The sequence below is a fragment of the Echinops telfairi genome, unplaced genomic scaffold, assembly GCF_000313985.2.
Source record: "Echinops telfairi isolate 266 unplaced genomic scaffold, ASM31398v2 ScPeMD7_7430;HRSCAF=8468, whole genome shotgun sequence".
Lineage (NCBI taxonomy): Eukaryota > Metazoa > Chordata > Mammalia > Afrosoricida > Tenrecidae > Echinops > Echinops telfairi.
In genome coordinates this window covers 583,110-603,133 of record NW_022111330.1, presented here as the reverse complement: position 1 = coordinate 603,133, position 20,024 = coordinate 583,110, and the positions used below count along the sequence as shown (strand labels likewise).

At 40.3% G+C, this 20,024-nt stretch overlaps 1 protein-coding gene across 1 annotated transcript in view; it reads left to right on the top strand.

Annotated features, from left to right (window-relative positions):
- LOC105979931 (centromere protein P) overlaps positions 1 to 20,024 on the top strand; it is a 369,435-nt gene that overhangs the window by 41,880 nt on the left and 307,531 nt on the right. The window contains exon 5 of the mRNA XM_013008632.2: positions 10,055 to 10,151. Coding sequence (XP_012864086.1) covers positions 10,055 to 10,151 — 97 coding nt within the window. The remainder of the gene's footprint in view (positions 1 to 10,054; positions 10,152 to 20,024) is intronic.

Genomic DNA, 20,024 nt, shown 5'->3' with positions numbered 1-20,024 from the left:
CTTCACCCACTTCCCTGTTGTCTGTCCCTCAGGGAGAAGGTTATATGTAGATCCTTATAATCAGTTCCCCCTTTCTACCCCACTTTCCCTCCACCATCCAGTATTGCCACTCTCGTCACTGGTCTTGAAGGGATCATCTGTCCTGGATTCCCTGTGTTTCCAGTTCCTATCTGTACCAGTGTACATCCTCTGGTCTAACTGGATTTGTAAAAGGCTGCAAATGGTTGCGTTTTTTCTGTATTTTGAGTGTCTTAATATAGGGGACTGGCTCATCTCTTCCCTGTACCCCACTCCCAGGGGGATGAATAATGGAAAAGTGGGTGAGGGGCGATAGGAGATGATGTAAGATAGGAAAATAATAGTAATCTATAACTTATCAAGGGTTCATGAGGGAGGGTGGGTGTGGGAGGGAGGGGCAAGAAATAGGGAACTGATACCAAGGGCTCAAGTAGGAAGAGAATGCTTTGAAAATTATGATAGCAGCATATGAGCAAATGTGCTTGACACACACACTGGATGAATGTATGGATTGTGATAAGAGATGTCAGAGCCCCCAATAAAATTATTTTTTTTTTAAAAGCAAAAGAAAGAAAATATAGGGGACTGTGCAGAGTTGTACCTCAGGAACAGGAGATTACATAGTTTTGCTGCATTTAGCTGGAGAGTTAGTCTGTTCGCTCTTTAGGCCTGCTCCAGGCTACCCTGTAGAGTTATTCCCATGTGGCTCCAAAGGTTGTGCTATCCCTGCTATTGGGGAGTTTGGGCTGTGAGTTATCAGACTGGAAGTCCCTTGGCTTGGCCTGAGAGCCAATCCTATTTGTTAAAGAGGCTGTCTTTCTCCTAGGTCCTTTGTCAAAAATTAAGTGTCTGTAGGCTGATGCATTTACGTCTGGGTTTTCTGTTCTGATCCATTGGTCTATGTATCTTAAATTGCACCAGTAGCAAGCTGTTTTGACTACTGTGGCTATGTAGTAGGTTTTAGGTCAGGCAGTGCAAGGCCTCTTTGGTTCTTTTTGTAAATTTCTTTTCTTATCCTGGGTCTTTTGCCTACTCATATGAAATTGGTAATTAGTTTTTCCATTTCTTTAAAGGATTTATTTGGGATTTGAATTGTTATTATATACTATTTGTAGATTGTTTTAGGTAGTATTGTCATTTTCACAATACTGTCTGTCTATCCATAAGCATGGGACATTTTTCCATTTATGTAGGTCATTTTTAATTTCTTGTAGTAGTGTTCTGTAGTTTTCTCTGTATAGTTCTTTTGTTTCTTTAGTTCAGTTTATTCCTATATATTTCATCTTTTGTGTAGTTATTGTGAATAGTATTAATTTCAGAATGCCTTTTTCATAGCTCTTCACTGGTAGACAGAAATCCTTCTGATTTCTAGTTATTAACTTTGTATCCTGCTACCTTGTCGAATTCCTCAATTGTGTCCAGCAGGCTTTTTGTGGGGACTTTTGGGTTTTCTATGTATAGGATTAAATCATCTCAAATAGTGAGACTTTAATTTCTTTCTCTATTTGTATTCCCTTGATTTCTTTTTGTTGTCTGACGGCTGTAGCTCAAACCTCCAGCATGATGTTGAATAAGAATGTGATAAGAGTTCATCCTTCTCTGGTCCCTGTTTCCAGTGGGAGTGTTTCTAGCTCTTCCCCATTGAGCATGATGTTGGCTTTTGGTTTGTCATAAGGCTTTTATTATGTTGAGGAATTTTCCCCTATTCCTATTTTGTTGAGTGTTTTGAACAGAAATGTGTGTTGAATATTGTCAAATGCCTTTTCAGCATCTATTGATAAGATCATGTGATTTTTCTTTCTTGCTTTGTTTATGTGGTGGATTACATTGATTTTTTTTCAAATGATGAACCATCCCTGCATAACTGGAATAAATCCCACTTAGTTATGGTGAATTTTTTTGGATCCATTAGCTAGAATTTTGTTTAGGATTTTGGCATCTATGTTCATAGGGGATATTGCTCTATAATTTTTAATCTTTGTGGGTTTCTTTCCTGGTTTTGGTACCAGTGTTATGCTGGCTTCATAGAATGTGTTTGGGAGTTTGTTATCTTTGTATAAGTTCTGAAATAGTTTGTGTAATATTGGTGTCAGATCTTCTTTGAATATTTGGTAGAATATTCTGAGAGATAAACTGAGGCACCAGACAAGAACAAAGTTAGGATGAAATAGGTGAAGTCAGAGACAGCTTTATTGTGGCAAAGCCAGAGAGCCAGAGCAAGAGAGAGAGAGAGAGAGAGCGCGCGAGAGAGCAAGAGCTAGCTAGGGACCCAGGATGTTTAAAGGAAAGCAGGAAGAGAGGGGTCCTTGCTGCAGCAGCAGGATTTATGATTCAGGATGTAATTTATCAGCTACCGCAGGCAGGCTGACCAGTTATTAGGGAGTCAGGCATTCCAGACATTGTTTTCCAGTCCCCTCTTTCCAGGGGGGACAGCTGCTGCCCTGGGTGGTGGTGGGGGGCATGCAGGGAAGCAGGGCCCTGACCTGCTTCAGCTCAATCCAAACATTCTACCTGTGAAACCGTCTGTACCTGGGCTTTTCTTGGTTGGTAGTTTCTAAATCTATTTCTTCTTTTTTTTATGGGTCTGTTGAGTTTTTCAATATCTGTCTGTATTAATTGGAGTTGGTAAGGTGTTTCTAGGTATCTGTCCATTTCTTCTAGATTGTCAAATTGTTTGAGTACGTTTTTACATAGTAGTATGTTGTTATTCTTTTTATTTCATTTGGATCCGTTGTATCGTTACTGTTTTCATCTCTTATTCTGGCTATTTGCACCTTTTGTTTTATCTCCTTTGTTAAGTTTGCTAGTGTGTTTTATTAATCTTTTCAATAACCAGCTTCTTATCTTGTTGATTTTTTCCATTTTTTCCTTATCATTTATTTGTCCTTTGATTCTTATGATTTCTTTCCTTGTTTTATTGGAGGGATTTTGATGTCCTTGTTCTAGTTCTTGGAGGTATTGTGTAGGGTGTTGATTTTAGATTTCTCCTTTTTTTGCATGTGTGTGTGTATTGATGGCTGTGAATTGGCTTCTGATTACTGCTTTCGCTGTGTCTCAAAGGTATATGTTGTGTTATCGTTTTTGTTTTTCTCATGGATTTTTGTAGATTTCCTCCTTTATTTGCTTTATTACCCAATCGTTTTTAAGTATTATGTTGTTCAATCTCCATGTACTTGTTATATGTTTCTGCTTGTTTTATTGTTGCTATCTAATTTTATAATTTTCTGGTCTGACAAGATCAATGGTAGGATCTCTTTTTCAAAAACTTTGTTGAGGCATGATTTATATATGCTCTATTCAGGGGATTGCTCCATGTGTGTTGGAGAAAAACATATACTGTTGTTTTGTTGAATGGAGTGATCTGCATATGAAGGGGTACCCCCCAAAATTGTAAAAAACTGCTCCACTGGGCGAAATGTTCATAGTACTCATTTTTCTCGCTAGGTGAGCATTGAGCACCTCTTTCTGAGTTAGTGCACCCAGTGGCATTTCCAGGGACATTTTACTCTGGTCACAGTGGATTTTTTCATGAAAGCAGTTTCTCTTGAACCTTGTTCTTTTGTGACAACCAATTTAAGAGAACAGAATGTGGCTATGAAATTTTGTTTCCTCCTTGGGAAAAATATCGCAGAAACTGTTGCAATGTTGAACACAGCTTACAAAGACAGTGCTGTGGAGAAAACTCAAGTGTACCAGTGTTTTTTCGTTCCAAAAGAGGTGAAATGTTGATTGATGACAAATCTCGTTCTGGATGTCTGTCAATTTTCTGAACAGGCGAAAATGTCAACTCGTAGTGCATTTGAAGTTGATTTCTTTGTAGCTGTCTCTTGGCACACTCAGCTAGCTACCTTTTCTTCAGATACCCAGTGTGTTAGTCCGGGTTGAATAGAGAAACAATCCAGAGATACTCATATGTGTATAAGAAAGAACTTTATATAAAGAGTAATTGTACATTAAGAAAACATTCCAGCCCGGTCCCGATCAAGTCCTTAAGTCCGATATTAGCCCATATGTCCAATACCAATCTATAAAGCCCTCTTCAGACTCATGAAACACATGCAGTGACAGAAGGATCACAGGCCAGTGGGTGGGAAACCTTGTGGATCTAGTGGCATTATAAGCATCTCAGTGCTGGCAGGGGTCTCTACATGGCTTTTCCAGGTCTAGGGCTCTTGCTGCCATCAGCATAGCTTCATGTGTCTTGTCAGTAGAAAGTCTCTCAGGGAGTGAGCAGAGAGAGAATGCCTCCCGCCTCCAAGGAGGAAATACTAGAGTTCCCAGAAACCTCAGGAGAAGGCCATGCCCACACAGAGACCTCATATCTCTTGATTGACAGGCTAGTGTCCATCCCTACACTCTTAATCCTCAAATTTAACACCATATTATATAACTACCACAGACCACCTCTTGTCAATTTAACACTTTCACATATTTGTTAGCCATATATAATTTTCAAGTAAGCAATAATAAAATCACATCTGTACCTAATAGGATAAAATGAAAATGCATATGAATCAAAAATGTGCCACCCTTATTTAAATATAACATTCTATAAGTTATTCTATTTCTTCAGATATTCTTTCTGCTCCCTTTTCTTTTACACCTACAATTATGAACATATCTCTTAAACCGCTGTTTTTGTTTTTTTCCCAGTCGTTTTTTCCTTTTTATCCCTAAAATTGGATCATTTCTTATGACCTATCTTCCCATTTGCTGATTTTTCTTTCTACGTAGGTCTGCTGTTTCAGCCATTTGGAAGAATTTTTAGTTTAGTTATTATACATTTAAATTCATAGTTTCTGTTTTCTTCCTTTTTATTATCTCAGTCTTCTTGCCCACTCCACCTTGAGAAAATACATCACGCTTTGTAAAGGAGAAGGTCAGCAAAACAAGGTGGATTAATATACTGACTGCAGCAATAGGATCAGCATAGCAACAGTTGTGAAGGAGATGCAGGATTGAGTGTGTAGTGCTTTGCTCTTTTATATACAGCGTTGTTGTGTATTGGGGCTGTGTTGACAGCACCTAATAACCACCACTACCTCTTTATTGATATTTTCCATGCGTTGATACGTTTTTATCCTGGTTTCTTTCCTTTTTACATCATATTCAAATTGATTTAAAGTCTTTGTCTAGTTAATCCAAGTTTTTGTATTTTTTTTTTTAGTGAAATATACCTTTTATTTTCCTGTGTTTTTACATGCTTAGTAGGTTTTGTGGGTTGGATTTTTGAGATTCAACATATTGTGATGTATACAAAGAAAGAAAAGAATAAGAATATTCATTTGTGTTTTGACTTTGTCTTAGCTCACCCCTTTTAAAAGTTAGTCAGGGTGCTCACAACTCTGCCTTAGCTTTAGTCTAGTATGTCCTTTGCTTAAAAGATCAACCAGAGATGAAGTTTATGATCTCTTCTCAGATCTTTTCTGAGCACATGTATTTCTCTGGGCATGCATTGTTCTTTTCTTTGTTTGTTTGTTTTTTCAGGTTCTCTGGTGGCACTGGGGCTTGGGTGTTTGACTGATAAACATAAGGTTGGTGGTTCAAACTCACCAGGCATTCTGTAGGAGAAAGATGAGGCTGTATGCCCATGTAAAGATTTATAATTTCATAAACCTTAAGCAGCAGTTCTATACTATTTTTAAAGGTCACTATGTGTTGGAATTGACTTGATGGCAGGGGATTTTCATTTTATTCATGCAGTAAATGGCAGGAAGGGACAATATCAGACCTTGCTGCTCTATAGCCATGAGCTAGAGATCAGATATGCCTCTTTTCTCTATCTTTCTTCACCCTATTCTGACACCAGCCATTGCTCTCATGGCACTCTTACCTCTATCCTGAGTTCAAGAATTTGTTGCAATAACTTCATTGAACTCAGTCATAGGATGCCTATTGGGGCTTAATCAAGGGCAATTTAACAGCGAGGAATTACTAAACCCGAATGAAGGTCGAACATGATAGTGGGACAAGAGGAAAGTAAAAGGAAATAGAGGAAAGAACAAGGAGGCAAAGGACATTTACAGAGGCCTAAATATGCATATATATATATCATGGGAATTACAGACATGAATAGAAGAGCCATATTAAGAAATTTCTCTAGCTTTCAGTGCGTCTTTAAGTTCTTTCTATTTGAATACTGCTTTAGGTGCATTGATTTTTGGGTGGTACTGTTGCTGATATATATATCATGAGAGGGGAATAGAACTATGTACTCTCTTAACACAAGAACATTTGTTCTAACAATCCAGCATTCTGTGATGCTCACCTTTCTGACACGATAGCTGAAGACAAAATAGTGCATAAGATAATGTGATGAAAACAGCTGATGGTGCCCAGCTATCAAAATATACAGCATCTAGGGTCTTAAAAACTTGAAGATAAACAAGCGGCCATCTAGCTGAGAAGCAAGAAAGCCCACATGGAAGAAGCACACCAGCCTGTGTGATCATGAGGACGTGTTGAAGGGATCAGGTATCAGGCAACTAAGACCCAGAACAAAATCATACCCAATATGAATGAGGGGGGTGGGGGGGAATGGAGTGGAGACCCAATGCCCATCTGTAGACATTTGGACATCCCCTCACAGAGGAGTCACAGGGAGGAGATGAGCCAATTGGGGTGCAGTATAGTACCGATGAAACACACAACTTTCCTCTAGTTCTTTGGTGCTTCCTTAACCCCACTATCATGACCTCAATTCTACCTTACAAATCGGATTAGACCAGAGCATGCACACTAGAGCCCACAATGTAGGGAATCCAGGATAAATAAACCCTTCAGGGCCAACAATGAGAGTAGAGATACCAGGAGAATTAGGGGAGGATGTGGGGAGAACGGGGGAATAGATCACAAGGATCAATCTACAACCCCCTCCCAGGGCGATGAATAATGGAGAAGTGGATGAGGGACGAAAGAGGATGATGTAAGATGGAAATAATAATCTATAATAACCTATAACTTATCAAGGGTTTGTGAGGGAGGGTGGGTGGGGGAGGGAAGGGGAAGCAATCGAGCTGATATCAGGGTCTCAAGTGGAAAGAGAATGGTTTGAAAATAATGATGGTGGCATGTGTGCAAAGGTGCTTGACACACTGGATGAATGTATGGATTGTGAGAAGAGATGTAAGAGCCCCCAATAAAACTATTTTTTAAAAATTCACAGAACTCACAAATAATACTCACAATGAAAGCCTTGTGAGAATAAATAATAGGGTGCCATAAACCAGGATTAGTAAACAGAAAGGATATAGTCATTGGTCTACAGTAACACTTCTTAGCCAGCAGCCAGGTCTCTCTCTGTTCCTCAGCCTCTCAGCCATGTGGTCCCTCAGCCTCTGCTGACCAGGAAGCCAGCCTGTTGTGCTTCCATATCTCAGCACTGCTCCTGTGGTCTTTCCCATGGTGTACTTGCCTCACTCTATGGTGTCCCTGGTCTCTGTCTCAGTGTCAGTTTGAGCCACTTCAGGGGAGAGATCTTGAACATGCTGCACTAGGGTTTCTTCCAATGGTCCTGAGATTTCTCTCTTCTGGCTGAGATTCATCTTTATAGCAAAGGGAGTGGCAACTAAAACCAATCTCCTCTATTAGTGTTACACATGCCCCATTTGCATAGTTCCACCCAATCATTTGGTGGGAATTACAGACATGGATAGAAGAGCTGTATTAAGAAATTTCTCTAGCTTTCAGCGTGTCTTTAAGTTTGTTCTATTTGAATACTGCTTTAGGTGTGTTGATTTCTGGGTAGTGGTACTGTTGCTGATTATCTGCCTGAAGAGCATCCCTTAGTGTCTTTGGTAAAGTTGACCTTAGTTTTACAAGTTCCTTTAATTTCTCCTTATCTTGAAATGCCTTTATATATCCCTCATGCATGGAGCATAATTTGTTTGGATGTGAGATTCATGGTTTTTATGTACATATGTTTTTCTTCCAAAGTTTTATATATGTCACCTCATTGCTTTTTTACCCGAATGATTTCTGCTGAAGAACCTGAGGTGGTTATTATTATTATTATTATTTGTTTTCCCTTTGTAAGTAACTTTTTTGAAGTGGTAGGGGCTGATATTAGTATTCTTTTCTTGTCCTTAATATTGGGACATTTAACTGATATATGTCATTGTAATTTCTTTGGAAGTCTGTCCTGTTTGGTCTTCTTTCAGTTTCTTAAATGGTTATTTTCTCCTCTATTGTAGCAGTAGTAAAGTTTTCTTCTGGCAGTTCTTAGACTGTTTTCTCTGGGGTGGTTTACTAAAACATCAGAAGAAGAGAAACATAAGAAAACAAAACAAGACAGAACAAAAATTAACTGGACACAGTTCTTTCCTTGGCCCTTACTCTTGTCCTACAACTGACTTCTGTGTACGTCTGGGGTGGTGGCTTTTATAATTGTTTTAAGTCATTATGTGCCTGGCAGTTTATCAATATAAAGGAAAGAGGGTGGGGGCCTTGCAGGGAGAACAACAACAAAAGAAACGGAGCCACAACCTACTTTTTACTCCATGATCCTGAAGTCGTAACATCCAGCAGAGCCCAGGGCTAGAGTCACATGGGTGGTCCCAAACTGTGTTGTCTGGAGTGCACAACTGTCTGGGTATGAGGAAGCTGACACGGAGAACCCATACTATTTCAGTCTCCCTTTATTAGTTTTCCCATGTATCCTGTGCTGTGATGGCTACTGGCCATCATCTTTATCCAACTACCCTTGCTGCCTGTGTATGTGAAAGGAGGGTCACAATCAACTACTGGATAAACTGGGTATGATCCAGTTACTGCTGTTTGCTAAGGGTCGGGGTTTAGGGAGCTGGGGCAGGATGTAGTGCTCACCTCTCATTGACTTTTCAGGGGATACATTTTACTTGTCCTATCTGGTTATTAGGAGACCTGGTGGTGTAGTGATTACGCATTGGGCCTCTAACCACAAGGTCAGTGGTTCAAAACCACTAATCTCTCCTTGGAAGAAAGATAGGGCTTTCTTTCTATTCCTGTGAACAATTGTAGTCTTGGAAACCCATGGGAGGTGGGGGCCAGTTCTACCTTGTCCTCACTGACTGGATGGCCATGAGTTTAGTTTTGGTTTTGTATGGTTATTAAGGAGCTATGAGGGTGTAGTGATTATGAGTTGGACTGTTAACTGCAAGCTCAACAGTTCGACACCCCAGCTGTTCGTTGGGAGCAAGATTGGGCTCCCATAAAGAGTTGCCAGATATACTTGTGCATAAGTCGAGTTTTTCAGCACATTTTTTAATGCAGTTTTTATTGTAAAATTAGGTGCCTCAGCTGATGTTTGGGTCAGCTTATACTCGAGTATGTACGGTACCTTGAGTATGTCCGGTACCTCGGAAACACACAGTGACAGGTCTACTTTGCCATGTAGGGTTGCTATGAGTCATAATTGACTTGAAGGCAGTGAGTTTGGCTTTTTATTTTTGGTCTGGTTATTGAGGGAGAGCTTACTAAGTGCTAAGTCAGAGCATGTTAGTTTTGTGAATCAAGAGATTTCACTGATGGCCAGAAGTGAATTCTGATCCCAGATTTCCCCATAGGTGTGTTTGACCCACTCAGCTGCACTTTCCTTAGAAATCCTGCATCTAAGTCTCTCCTCTGTCCACACTTTTTGGTTTCTTAGTTGTAGAGAGAGCAAGTAGTGGGTTGCCATTTTTTATTGTACTACATTAGTAGTGAAGTGCTACTTGAAGTTGAATCAGTATTGGGTCCCAGGTCCTTGACTATGCTTGAGTCTCTTCTCACTGCTATAGATTTGAATTCTGACTCATAGCAACTCTATAGGACAGGGTATATCGAATGCCCTTTTGGGTTTCTGAGACAAAGCCTCTTTATGGGAGTAGAAAGCCTCATTTTTCTCCTGAGTAGTTTCAAACTGCTGACCTTTCGGTTAGCATCCCAATATATAACCCACTGCATCATGAGGGCACCTGAGTCTCTTAGGAACCCAGAATATAAGGCCAACTTGTTTTCTGTTTTTTACCTGCTATAGTTTAATGATATTCATTAATCATGGAAACTTTTAATCCTACAGAGTAGAAGAAAGAAGAGATCTCTTCATGTTTTTCAGAAGCCTACACTTTTTTGTGGAGTGGTGTGAATATCGCAAGTGCACATTCAAGCATTTCAAGGTAGAGTCTTGAATTTAATCATACATTAAAAATGAAACTATTATTAATTTGAGGATGCTGTCATAACATTCTTAACACTTTTGAAAAGTAGAAAACATGTTCTAGGACTTCTGCAGTTATTTGCAATAAGTAGAGAAAGGAGTGCTTCTGTATAAATTCTTGTGATATTTACATCATGGAATATTTTGGAAGAACAACTAAATAAGTATTAATTTTAGAATGTATGTTTTTTGTTTGTTTGTTTGTTTTTTAACATTTTATTAGGGGCTCATACAACTGTTATCTCAATCCATACACACATCAATTGTGTAAAGCGCATTTGTACATCGTTTCTCAAAACATTTTCTCTCCATTTAAACCCCGACATTAGGTCCTCATTTTTCCCCTCCCTCCCTGCTCCCCTCTCCCGCATGAGCCCTTGATAGTTTATAAATGGGTATTTTGTCATATCTTGCCCCGTCCGACGTCTCCCCTCATCCACCCCTCGGTTGTCTGTCCCCCAGGGAGGAGGTCACACACAGCTCCATGTAATCGGTTCCCTCTCTCCCACCCATTCTCCCTTTACCCTCCCTGTTTTGCCACTCACACCACTGGTCCTATAGGGCTCATCCGTCCTGGATTCCCTGTATTTTCAGTTCCTATCTGTACCAGTGTACCTCCTCTGGTCTAGCCAGACTTACAAGATAGAATTCGAGTCATGGTAGTGGGAGCGGGGAGGAAACATTTAGGAACTAGAGGAAAGTTGTATTTCTCATCATTGTTACATCACACCCTGACTGGCTCATCTCCTCCCCGAGACCCCTCTGCAAGGGGATCTCCAGTGGCCTACTAATGGACTTTGGATCTCCACTCCGCACTCCCCCCATCATTCACTATGGTAAGATTTTTTGTTCTGATGATGCCTTACACCTGATCCCTTCGACACCTCGTGGTTGCATAGGCTGGTAGAATGTATGTTTTGATAAATCAATATGTCAAAGATATTTAAAGTAAAATGATAAAAATGAATGGAGATGAGAGTTATAGTAAATTTATCACATAGCAATATAATCTTAATTTTTTGAAGTAGGCTGGGTTATTTTTTAGTTTCTTAATTACTGTAACATTTTAAGTTTAAATATTTACAAGTGATTATTGTGAAGTAACGCTTCTTAATTTGAGATGAATTCATTTAAAGTCTTCTTTGTGTTTGGCTGTGTTTAATCCCCTATGTACTACTTACTCAATTGAGTAGCATCAAATTGCTGACACAAAAATGGATCTAAAAGAGTAACCATAAATAATCACTCATATTCTCCCAAAAACCTCCCCAAACTATGGCTGTTGTCTTTAGAATTGTTTTTACAATTTATTTTAACTAACAAATGTGGTCATTGTTTCTGTTTCCTGGGATATAACCTTTAAAACCTTATCATTTCCACAACAATTGGGGTCTTTTAAATTTGTACTGGAGTTGGGTAGGGGACTGCAGTTTTGAGAGGCAGGCACCAGACCTTACCTGAAGGTTGTGCTGATGACTAATTCATGTTCATTCTTGACTGGCCATTGTCAGAAAAATATTAGCCTGAGCTTAGGGAAAAGGGAGGACTGCAGACCATGTGGACAATGATTCAGTCAATCGTACCTATGTACTGAAACTGCAATAAAAGTTCTGAACACAAACTATCCATGATTTTACTCTGCTGTCGAGTTGATTCTGATTCATAAGAACCCTGATGGGGAAAATAGAACTGCTCTTTGAGTTTCTGAGACTGTAATTATGTATTTATTTTTGAGATCATTTTATTGGGGGCTCATACAACTCTTATCACAATCCATACATCCATCCATTGTGTCAAGCACTTTTGTACATTTGTTTCCTTCATCATTCTCAAAACATTTGCTTTCTATTTGAGCCCTTAGTATCAACTCCTCACTTTTGCCCATCCTTCCCCTTTCCCCCTCCCCCATGAACCCTTGATAATTTATAAATTGTTATTATTTTGTCGTATCTTAAACCATCCGACATCTCTCTTCACCCATTTCCCTGCTGTCCATCCCCCAGGAAGGAGGTTATATGTAGACCCTTGTAATCTATTGTCCCTTTCTCCCTCACCTTCCTTCCACCCTCCCAGTATCACCACTCTCACCACTGGTCCTGAGGGGTTCATCTGTCCTGGATTCCCTGTGTTTCCAGTTCCTATTTGTCCCACTGTACATCCTCTGGTCTAGCCAAATTTGTAAGGTAGAATTGGGATCATGATAGTGGGGGCGGGGAGGAAGCATTCAAGAACTAGAGGAAAACTGTATGTTTTATCATTGCCACACTGCACCCTGACTGGCTCGTCTCCACCCCACAGCCATTCTGCAAGGGGATGTCCAATTTCCCACAGATGGGCCCTGGGTCCCCCCTCTGCACTCCCCCTCATTCACAATGCTATAATTTTATTTTATTTTTTGGTCTTTGATCCCTGCCATGCTTTGTGATCTCACAGGTTGGTATGCTTCTTCCATGTGGGCTTTGTTGTTTCTCAGTTAGATGGCCACTTGTTTATCTTCCAGCCTATAGGACCCCAGATTCTATATGTTTTGATAGCCGGGCACCATCGGCTTTCTTCACCACTTTTGCTTATGCACCCGCTTTGTCCTCAGCAATCCAGTCAGGACAGGCTGGTGTGCTTCTTCCATTTGGGTTTTGTTGTTTCTCAGCTAGAAGGCCGCTTGTTTATCTTCAGGCCTTTAGGAACCCAGATGCTATATCTCTTGATAACTGGGTACCATCAGCTTTTTTCTTCACCACATTTGCTTGTGCAACCGTTGTCTTTAGCTGAGACTGTAATTCTTTATGGAAGTAGAAATCCCCTTCTTTCTCCCTCAGAGAGGCTGGTGGTTTCAAACTGCTGACCTTATAATTAACAGCCCAACTTGTAACCACTAGAGTTCCTAAGATTATTGGTTAGCAAAATAAATCAATGCTTAAGTGAGTAACATCTCAGTTTTTTGCAGATATGAAAACTCTCTTTTGGGTACTCACCCAGACTTGCCTAGGTATTTATTATTTTACCCTTTTTGTTGTGGTATAACTATTTAATAAATAGTCCACTTTTCTGAGTTCTGTGAGTTGTTCTGGTCAAACCCCAGGATATAATGGAAATCATAATTTGTAGCTAGTCAGAATTGAAGGGAGCATAAAGGTTCCTGAGTTTATGATTACTATCCCGAGAGGAAACTTTTGAATTTATATCGAGCAGGTAGAAGTGAGAATATCATAAGAACCCCCAATCTTGCGGCTAGCCTCTGAAGTCTTGGGAAAATTTGACAGTTTAGAAGACCATGCCCTTTAATTTCAAAAAACAAATAAAAAACAAAAGAGACCTAGCTTTGGTTGTTAGGATCAGAGGAAGAAGGGCTCCATGTGCAGTTGGTATATAGCTACCGGTATGTTTAGAGTCCTTGTGCTAGAGAAGCTACACACACAAAGAGACACTATATTGCCTTTACCTTGGATTTAAACATTGTATTTGGTTGAGCTTATAAAAAGCTATTGCTTCAGAGTAGTCATGGTCAAGGAATAAAAGTCAAAACAGACACAAATTTTAAAAATATGAGTGAAGCAGATTGATAAATGTAACAGGAAAAATTATGAGTTGAGGCCCTGGAATGGTAAACTAGGAAGAGGCATCATGAACCTTTTAGGAGCCTTACATAGGAGATTTGGTTATCAGAATGATTGTGGGTGACACATTTAAAATGGTGCTATCTTTGAGCAGGTCACTGTTGTTTCCAACTCTGCTAATGAAAAGATTTGGCTAGTATTCAAGGTACACACTTTCCCTGTTTTCTATGAAACTAAGTATTTAGCAGGGGATAGTTTTATAATTTTTCCTGTTCTGATTATTTTTCTAGTTCACCTACATTTAATAAATTCTGGTCTGACAAATTCTATTATATGTTCTATTATGAATAATAGAATGAAATGTTGCCCAGTCCTATACAGTCCTCATAGTTATTGACATTTTAGTTTTTATCCTTGGGGCTATTGTGTACATCTAATTGAGGGTTTTCATATTTTTCTAAGACCCTCAACTTTACCAAATATGATGTCCTCCTTCAGCCATTGGTTCTACCTAAAGTTGTTTCAGGGTCCAAAATAAGTGAGACAGAGTCTCACCGTAATTGCTTCTAATGAGCATTCTGAGTGTACTTTATTAAATTTTCTTTGTTAATACTGTCACTGTCATTAGGTTCTTTTAAAAGAAAGATTTTCTCTGGGAGACATAAAGGAAACACCTGAAAATTTTATTAGGTAGCTGTTTAACTGGTTCAGCCAAGATATCAACTTTTCCACTTGTGCATGCCTGTCTTGGCTTCTTAAGTGTTGTCGCTGCCATTCAAGACTTGGGACTTCACTCCATCCATGCTCAATTCTCATTCAATGATGTGGGTATAACGGGGTTTGGGAAAAATGTAGCCTAGAAGGGAAGGTACAATCCACATGATCAAACAACTGCCACCTCTGTACCGGTCCACTTTTGTTCCCCTGTCGAGTCTCATTTCCCCACCTGACAGATTTCATATACATATTTCTTTATGGAGTCAGGGACTCCAGCAACTTCTGTTGCTGCTTTCTGCTTAAATGAGTTGTAGAGTATACAACTGGTGCCTGATCAATGAGGACTCACCTCTGACTTCAGATAGAGCAGGGTCTATTCAGAAGGGAAGGGGCAGTGTCAATTGCTGCCGAATGGATGAGGAGAGCTGGCAACACATCTGGTTACCAGCAAGGTGTATAGAACAAGGAGTGATTGTACCCTATTGCTCATCAGCAACTGGTGTGGGTATTTATGTGTTCCTGGGTGTTACCATCTAGCAATATGGAGCTGCAGTGAGTGGCAACTTGAAGAAACAGAGTAGCCAGTGGACTGATAATCCAAACGCCATTAATGTAGCTTTTGTGCCCCAGGCCACACCAGACATCAGAAAAAAGTTACAGCAACTAGAAGGATTTGCAGGGGAAAATATTGAGTTAATTATTAGAAATAGCAGAGAAGACATAACAATAGAGACCCACTAGAAGAGAAGTAAGCCAAAGTAATGGCCAGAATCCTTGCCATGACCACAGGGAGACCAGAACCCCATCCTGGGCCAGGCAGGCAGAACAGACAGAATGCACGCAAACCACTAGGCAAGAACCAGTGTGCCTATTGCAAAGAAAAAGGACATTGGAAGTCCAACTGCCCAAAATGACCTCAGCGCGGAAATCAGCCCCGCCAGGCAGAGACTCCACCATCCCAGTCTTAGAACTGGAATGAGGAGGTCGGAGCACCGCTGTCCCTGGAGCCCACGATAACACTTAAAGCGGGGGACAAGCCTGTCACGTACTTAGTAGACACAGGGGCAACATACTCGCGGGGGACAAGCTTGTCACGAGCTTAGTAGACACAGGGGCAACCTACTCGGTCCTCGGGAGCAGCAGACCCCATCAGCAAAAAGAAGACTACCATTCAAGGAGCAACAGGCAAATTAGAAACTGTCTCTTGGACTAAGCTTAATGGGGTGATCAGCTTTCAGGCAGACCAGACTCAAATAGCCTTGGGTGGGCCCGAAGAAGAAGCCCTCTGGCGAATTTCTGAGACCCTTCCCTTGAATGATAGTTATCTCTTGATAGTCGCTGAGCCTTCCTCTCGAGCAAATGAGGGAAGACTATTGACTGAAGTCCTGGGAGTTTGGGCAGAATATAACCCCCCTGGGTTTGCAGCCCTCATGCCTCCAGCTGTGGTTCAGCGAAAACCCAAAGCAAGCCCAGCAGCGATCCATCAGTACCCTGCCCCCTTTAAAGATAAGGAAAGAAGTTTGCTGACATCGGAAGGGACTGAAATTAAAAGTAAAGAATAAATTTTGCAGCTGTTAGAAGCTGTATGGATGGCCAGATGACTTCTAACAGATGCAACACTGGGTAAGCAGAATTATTTGTCAGGTTGCTATCCTGTTTGAAAAGGCCTGGGTAATTCAGTCAGTAGAGGATCACATTTTCAATCTGAGTGCCCAGAGTTCAAGACCCTGTTCAAGAGCCCATGTTGGGTTGCTAACTGCAAAGGCAGCAATTTAAACCCAACAGCTGCTCCATGGGAGAAAGACAATGAAATTAGATGGTATCAGATAGAATAGTATCTGTGGTCTCTGAAAGGCTTGTCTTCAAATAAGCAACCATTTAAGTGGGGCATCAACCAAGTCCATATGGAAAAAGCACACCAGCCTATGTGATCCAAGGATAGTAAATAATAAAATCTAAATCCAAAGGAGGGAATGGGGTTAGGGCTTAAATTGTGAACACCTTATATGGATTCTGCAGAAGAAGCTCAAAATCCATTTTCAGTGTCACACATGGATTAAGTTTCCATTGAATCCTCTGATCATAGGGGAGGGATGTGAAGAGCCTTGTTATCAGAGCATTGTAAAGTTGATGGTAGATGTAGTAATTAGGTTAAATATCTTATCATTTGATCTCCCTTTTGAGTAATTTTAAAGTTGTTTCTGTTTTGTTGTTGTTTTTAAGTGAAAGGGAAATACATTTGGATTAAGCCCCTGGTAATACCATCTGATCATAGAGTAGAAATGTTAATAGTCTTGCTATCATGCAGAGTGAATTGGAAAGTGGATTATTACAGGACATAGTTAGGTTAAAATTTAACACTTTATCATTTGCTCTCCCATTTTAACCCATTTTACACTTGTTCTAGTTTTTAATATTCTCTGCTTTATTTGGATGAGGTTTTTATCTGTTTTGTTATTGTTGGTATTTTTTGTGTGTGTATGTTTTCCTGTATATGAAATCTAGGACAGGTGAATCTATAGAGACAGTAGCTGGATTAATGGTTTCTTGTGGGTGTCAGGGAAGGTTGGGGGAAATGGGAAGCTAACAACAATAATAAATAGAAGAAAGTGTTTTAAATTGATTGTGGTGATGATTGTACACCTCTTTCATATGATTGAACTATTGTATGATATGTAAATTATATGCTAATAAAATGTTCAAAATGATAAGCATTTTAAAGGGGCAATTACACATTTTTTTTCATTTTTTTAAAAAATTATTATTATTTTATTGGGAGTTCTTACAGCTCCTTTAACAATCCATATATCCATTGTGTCAAGGACATTTGTACATACGTTGCCATCATCATTTTCAAAACATTTTCTTTCTACTTGAGCCCTTCGTATCAGCTCCTCATTTTCTTTTCCTCCTTCCCCCACCCTCGCACCCTCATGAACCCTTGATAAATTATAAATTATTATTATTTTCATACCTTACACTGTCGCTGTCTCTCTTCACCCATGTTTCTGTTGTTCATCACCCTGTATTTGGAGGGGGGGGCGGTTTTGTGGATCATTGCCATGGGTTCCCCTTTTCTCCCCGCCACCTTTCCCCTACCCTCATGGTATTACTACTCCCATTATTGTTCCTGAGGGGTTGATCTGTCCTGGATTCCATGTGTCATGAGCTCTTATCTGTACCACTATTTATGCTCTGGTCTAGCCAGATTTGTAAGGTAGAACTGGGGTCATGATAGTGGGGGAGAGGAAGCTATTTTTATTTTATTTTTATATTTAATATTCTTCATTTTATTTTTCCAACGGTTTTATTGGCACGTGATTTCCATATCATATAGTTGAATAGTTCAATCATTCAATCTTGTCAAGTGGAACTGTACAATCACCACCACATCTAAGAGCATTCGCTTTCCCATGTTGAACCACCTTTGAAATGAGTTGTGCAATAACGATCAGTTCTAGTGCTCCCTTTCCCCTCTCGCCTTCATTATTTACTCACGAAATCACCTTTCCCTCCCTATCACCCACCCCTCACCCCTGCATTCCTTATACTTTGTGTCAGTTATTATCATTATACATCCAATCCTCTTGTGCTTCATAGGTGGGAAACCCCACAGAAAAAAAAAGAAAAACAAATTGTACTAAGTTGGTAAGGATAAGATCCTATTAGTATAAAGACAAAAATACAAATAATGTATCAGTGGGAGAAGACCCCCATCAACATTCAAAAGCCAGGCAAGAAATTTCTGTCATAGAATGACTAAGAGAGGCTTGCATCCAGTACAAATTCAGGTCAGGTCAATAGGGAGGTTGATTGGCCAAAGATCGAGTTCGAACCAGCATAATCAAGATTATAATGGTTTCTGCCTGCTACTAATGCTGTTTGGAATTCTTGCCTTTGGCTATAGTGGATCTGCCAGCTTCTCAGTCTGACTGTATACTTTGCAGATGCGTTTTGGGCTCCCAATGCCCTCCATAGCCTTCTACAAATTGTGTGTTCTTAATTTTAGCTCTGACACTTTTCTCTTTACCATATTTGAATTTCATATTTGTCATCTTTGAGCCACACAAACTTGTGTGCTTCTGTGTGGACTTAGTTGATTCCTCTCTTAGATGGCTGCTTGTTTGAATACAAGCCTTTAAGACCCCAGACTCTGTTTCAATTGATAGCCGGGTACCATCTACTTTCTTCACCACACATTTCATGAAGGATGCGTATCAAGCAGGACCATGTGTAAGAACTAATTTTTCTTAAGTTGGAGCTGGGATTTAGTGAGAGCCCAGAGCTCATTCTTGGCTCTATGCTTTTAATTTTTTAATTGTAACTTGGGAATTAATACATATATCAATCCATAATTCAGTCACATCAAACATAATTGTAAAATTGCTTCCATTATCAGTTTCCAAACATCTTCCTTCCTGAGCTCCTTGATGTCATTTCCTTCTTATCTCTCCTATCCCTCTACATCACCTATCCCCACAACCTATTGTTACGATTTCTTTTTCTATAGGCTCAATGTCCCTGGATTGCACTTTCCAAGAAACAGAGAAGCAAATGAAGTCACTTCAGTAGGGTGACCCTCAATGGTGGTACACCTCTGAAATATACCCTAATATATACAAGCATAAACAAAATATAACAGAGTGACTGTCACAGGATTGCCAGGATAGTATGTTTCTTGATGTGGCATCAGGGTGTTGATGTAGCAATATCTTGTTTGACCGCCAACCAACAGTACACCACTCTTGGTATAGCTGTCTTCTGCTTCCTTAGACACTATGTGTTTTCCGACTTAAGTCCTCATGCTACAAGTATCTCTGAGGTAGAGTCCAGCTCACCAATGTGTGGTTCACTGAGGCAGCTTCTAGAGCATGCTGTGGGGCCCAAAGATGCAGGATTCAGCATCCCAGTGTTTTATGGCTCCTGGCTTGCATTCCCAGGATACCTCCAGGTATCCTAGGTCAGTTCTGCCCACTTGCTGCATGCCACTAAAGACCCTTCCCAACTACTGTTCCCAAGAGCATCCTCAGAGATCACCTTTTCCTCTCTTCCTCTCCCCTCAACAGACATTATTCTATGTTGCCCCCAACTTGACCATTCCCTCTCTTCACTTCCGTGCTGCCCCTCCCATCAATAACTGTCTCCTTCTCCAGGGGCTCTCACCCCAGATCTACATGGCTACCACTCAAGAGACAGGTTCCTCCCCAACTCTCCCCTGTGCATTGCATCCAAGCTGTTGTGAGGGGCCCTGTGGTCAAATAACCAGCCAAGTGATCTACCTTGAGTAGATGGTGTCTAATTCATTGACACTGGTTCTCCCCTTTCCCAGGCAGTCTAGTCCCCACCCAGAAGACTGGATGGCCTTCCAGCTTGAGCTTGTGCCCATTCTGCTGCTTGTTCTTACCGTAGTGGACTCATACAATATTTGCCCTTTTGTGCTTAACTAACTACACTCAGCATAATGTCTTTTCTTTTTTTTTTTTAAACATTTTATTAGGGGCTCATACAACTCTTATCACAATCCATACACACATCAATTGTGTAAAGCGCATTTGTACATC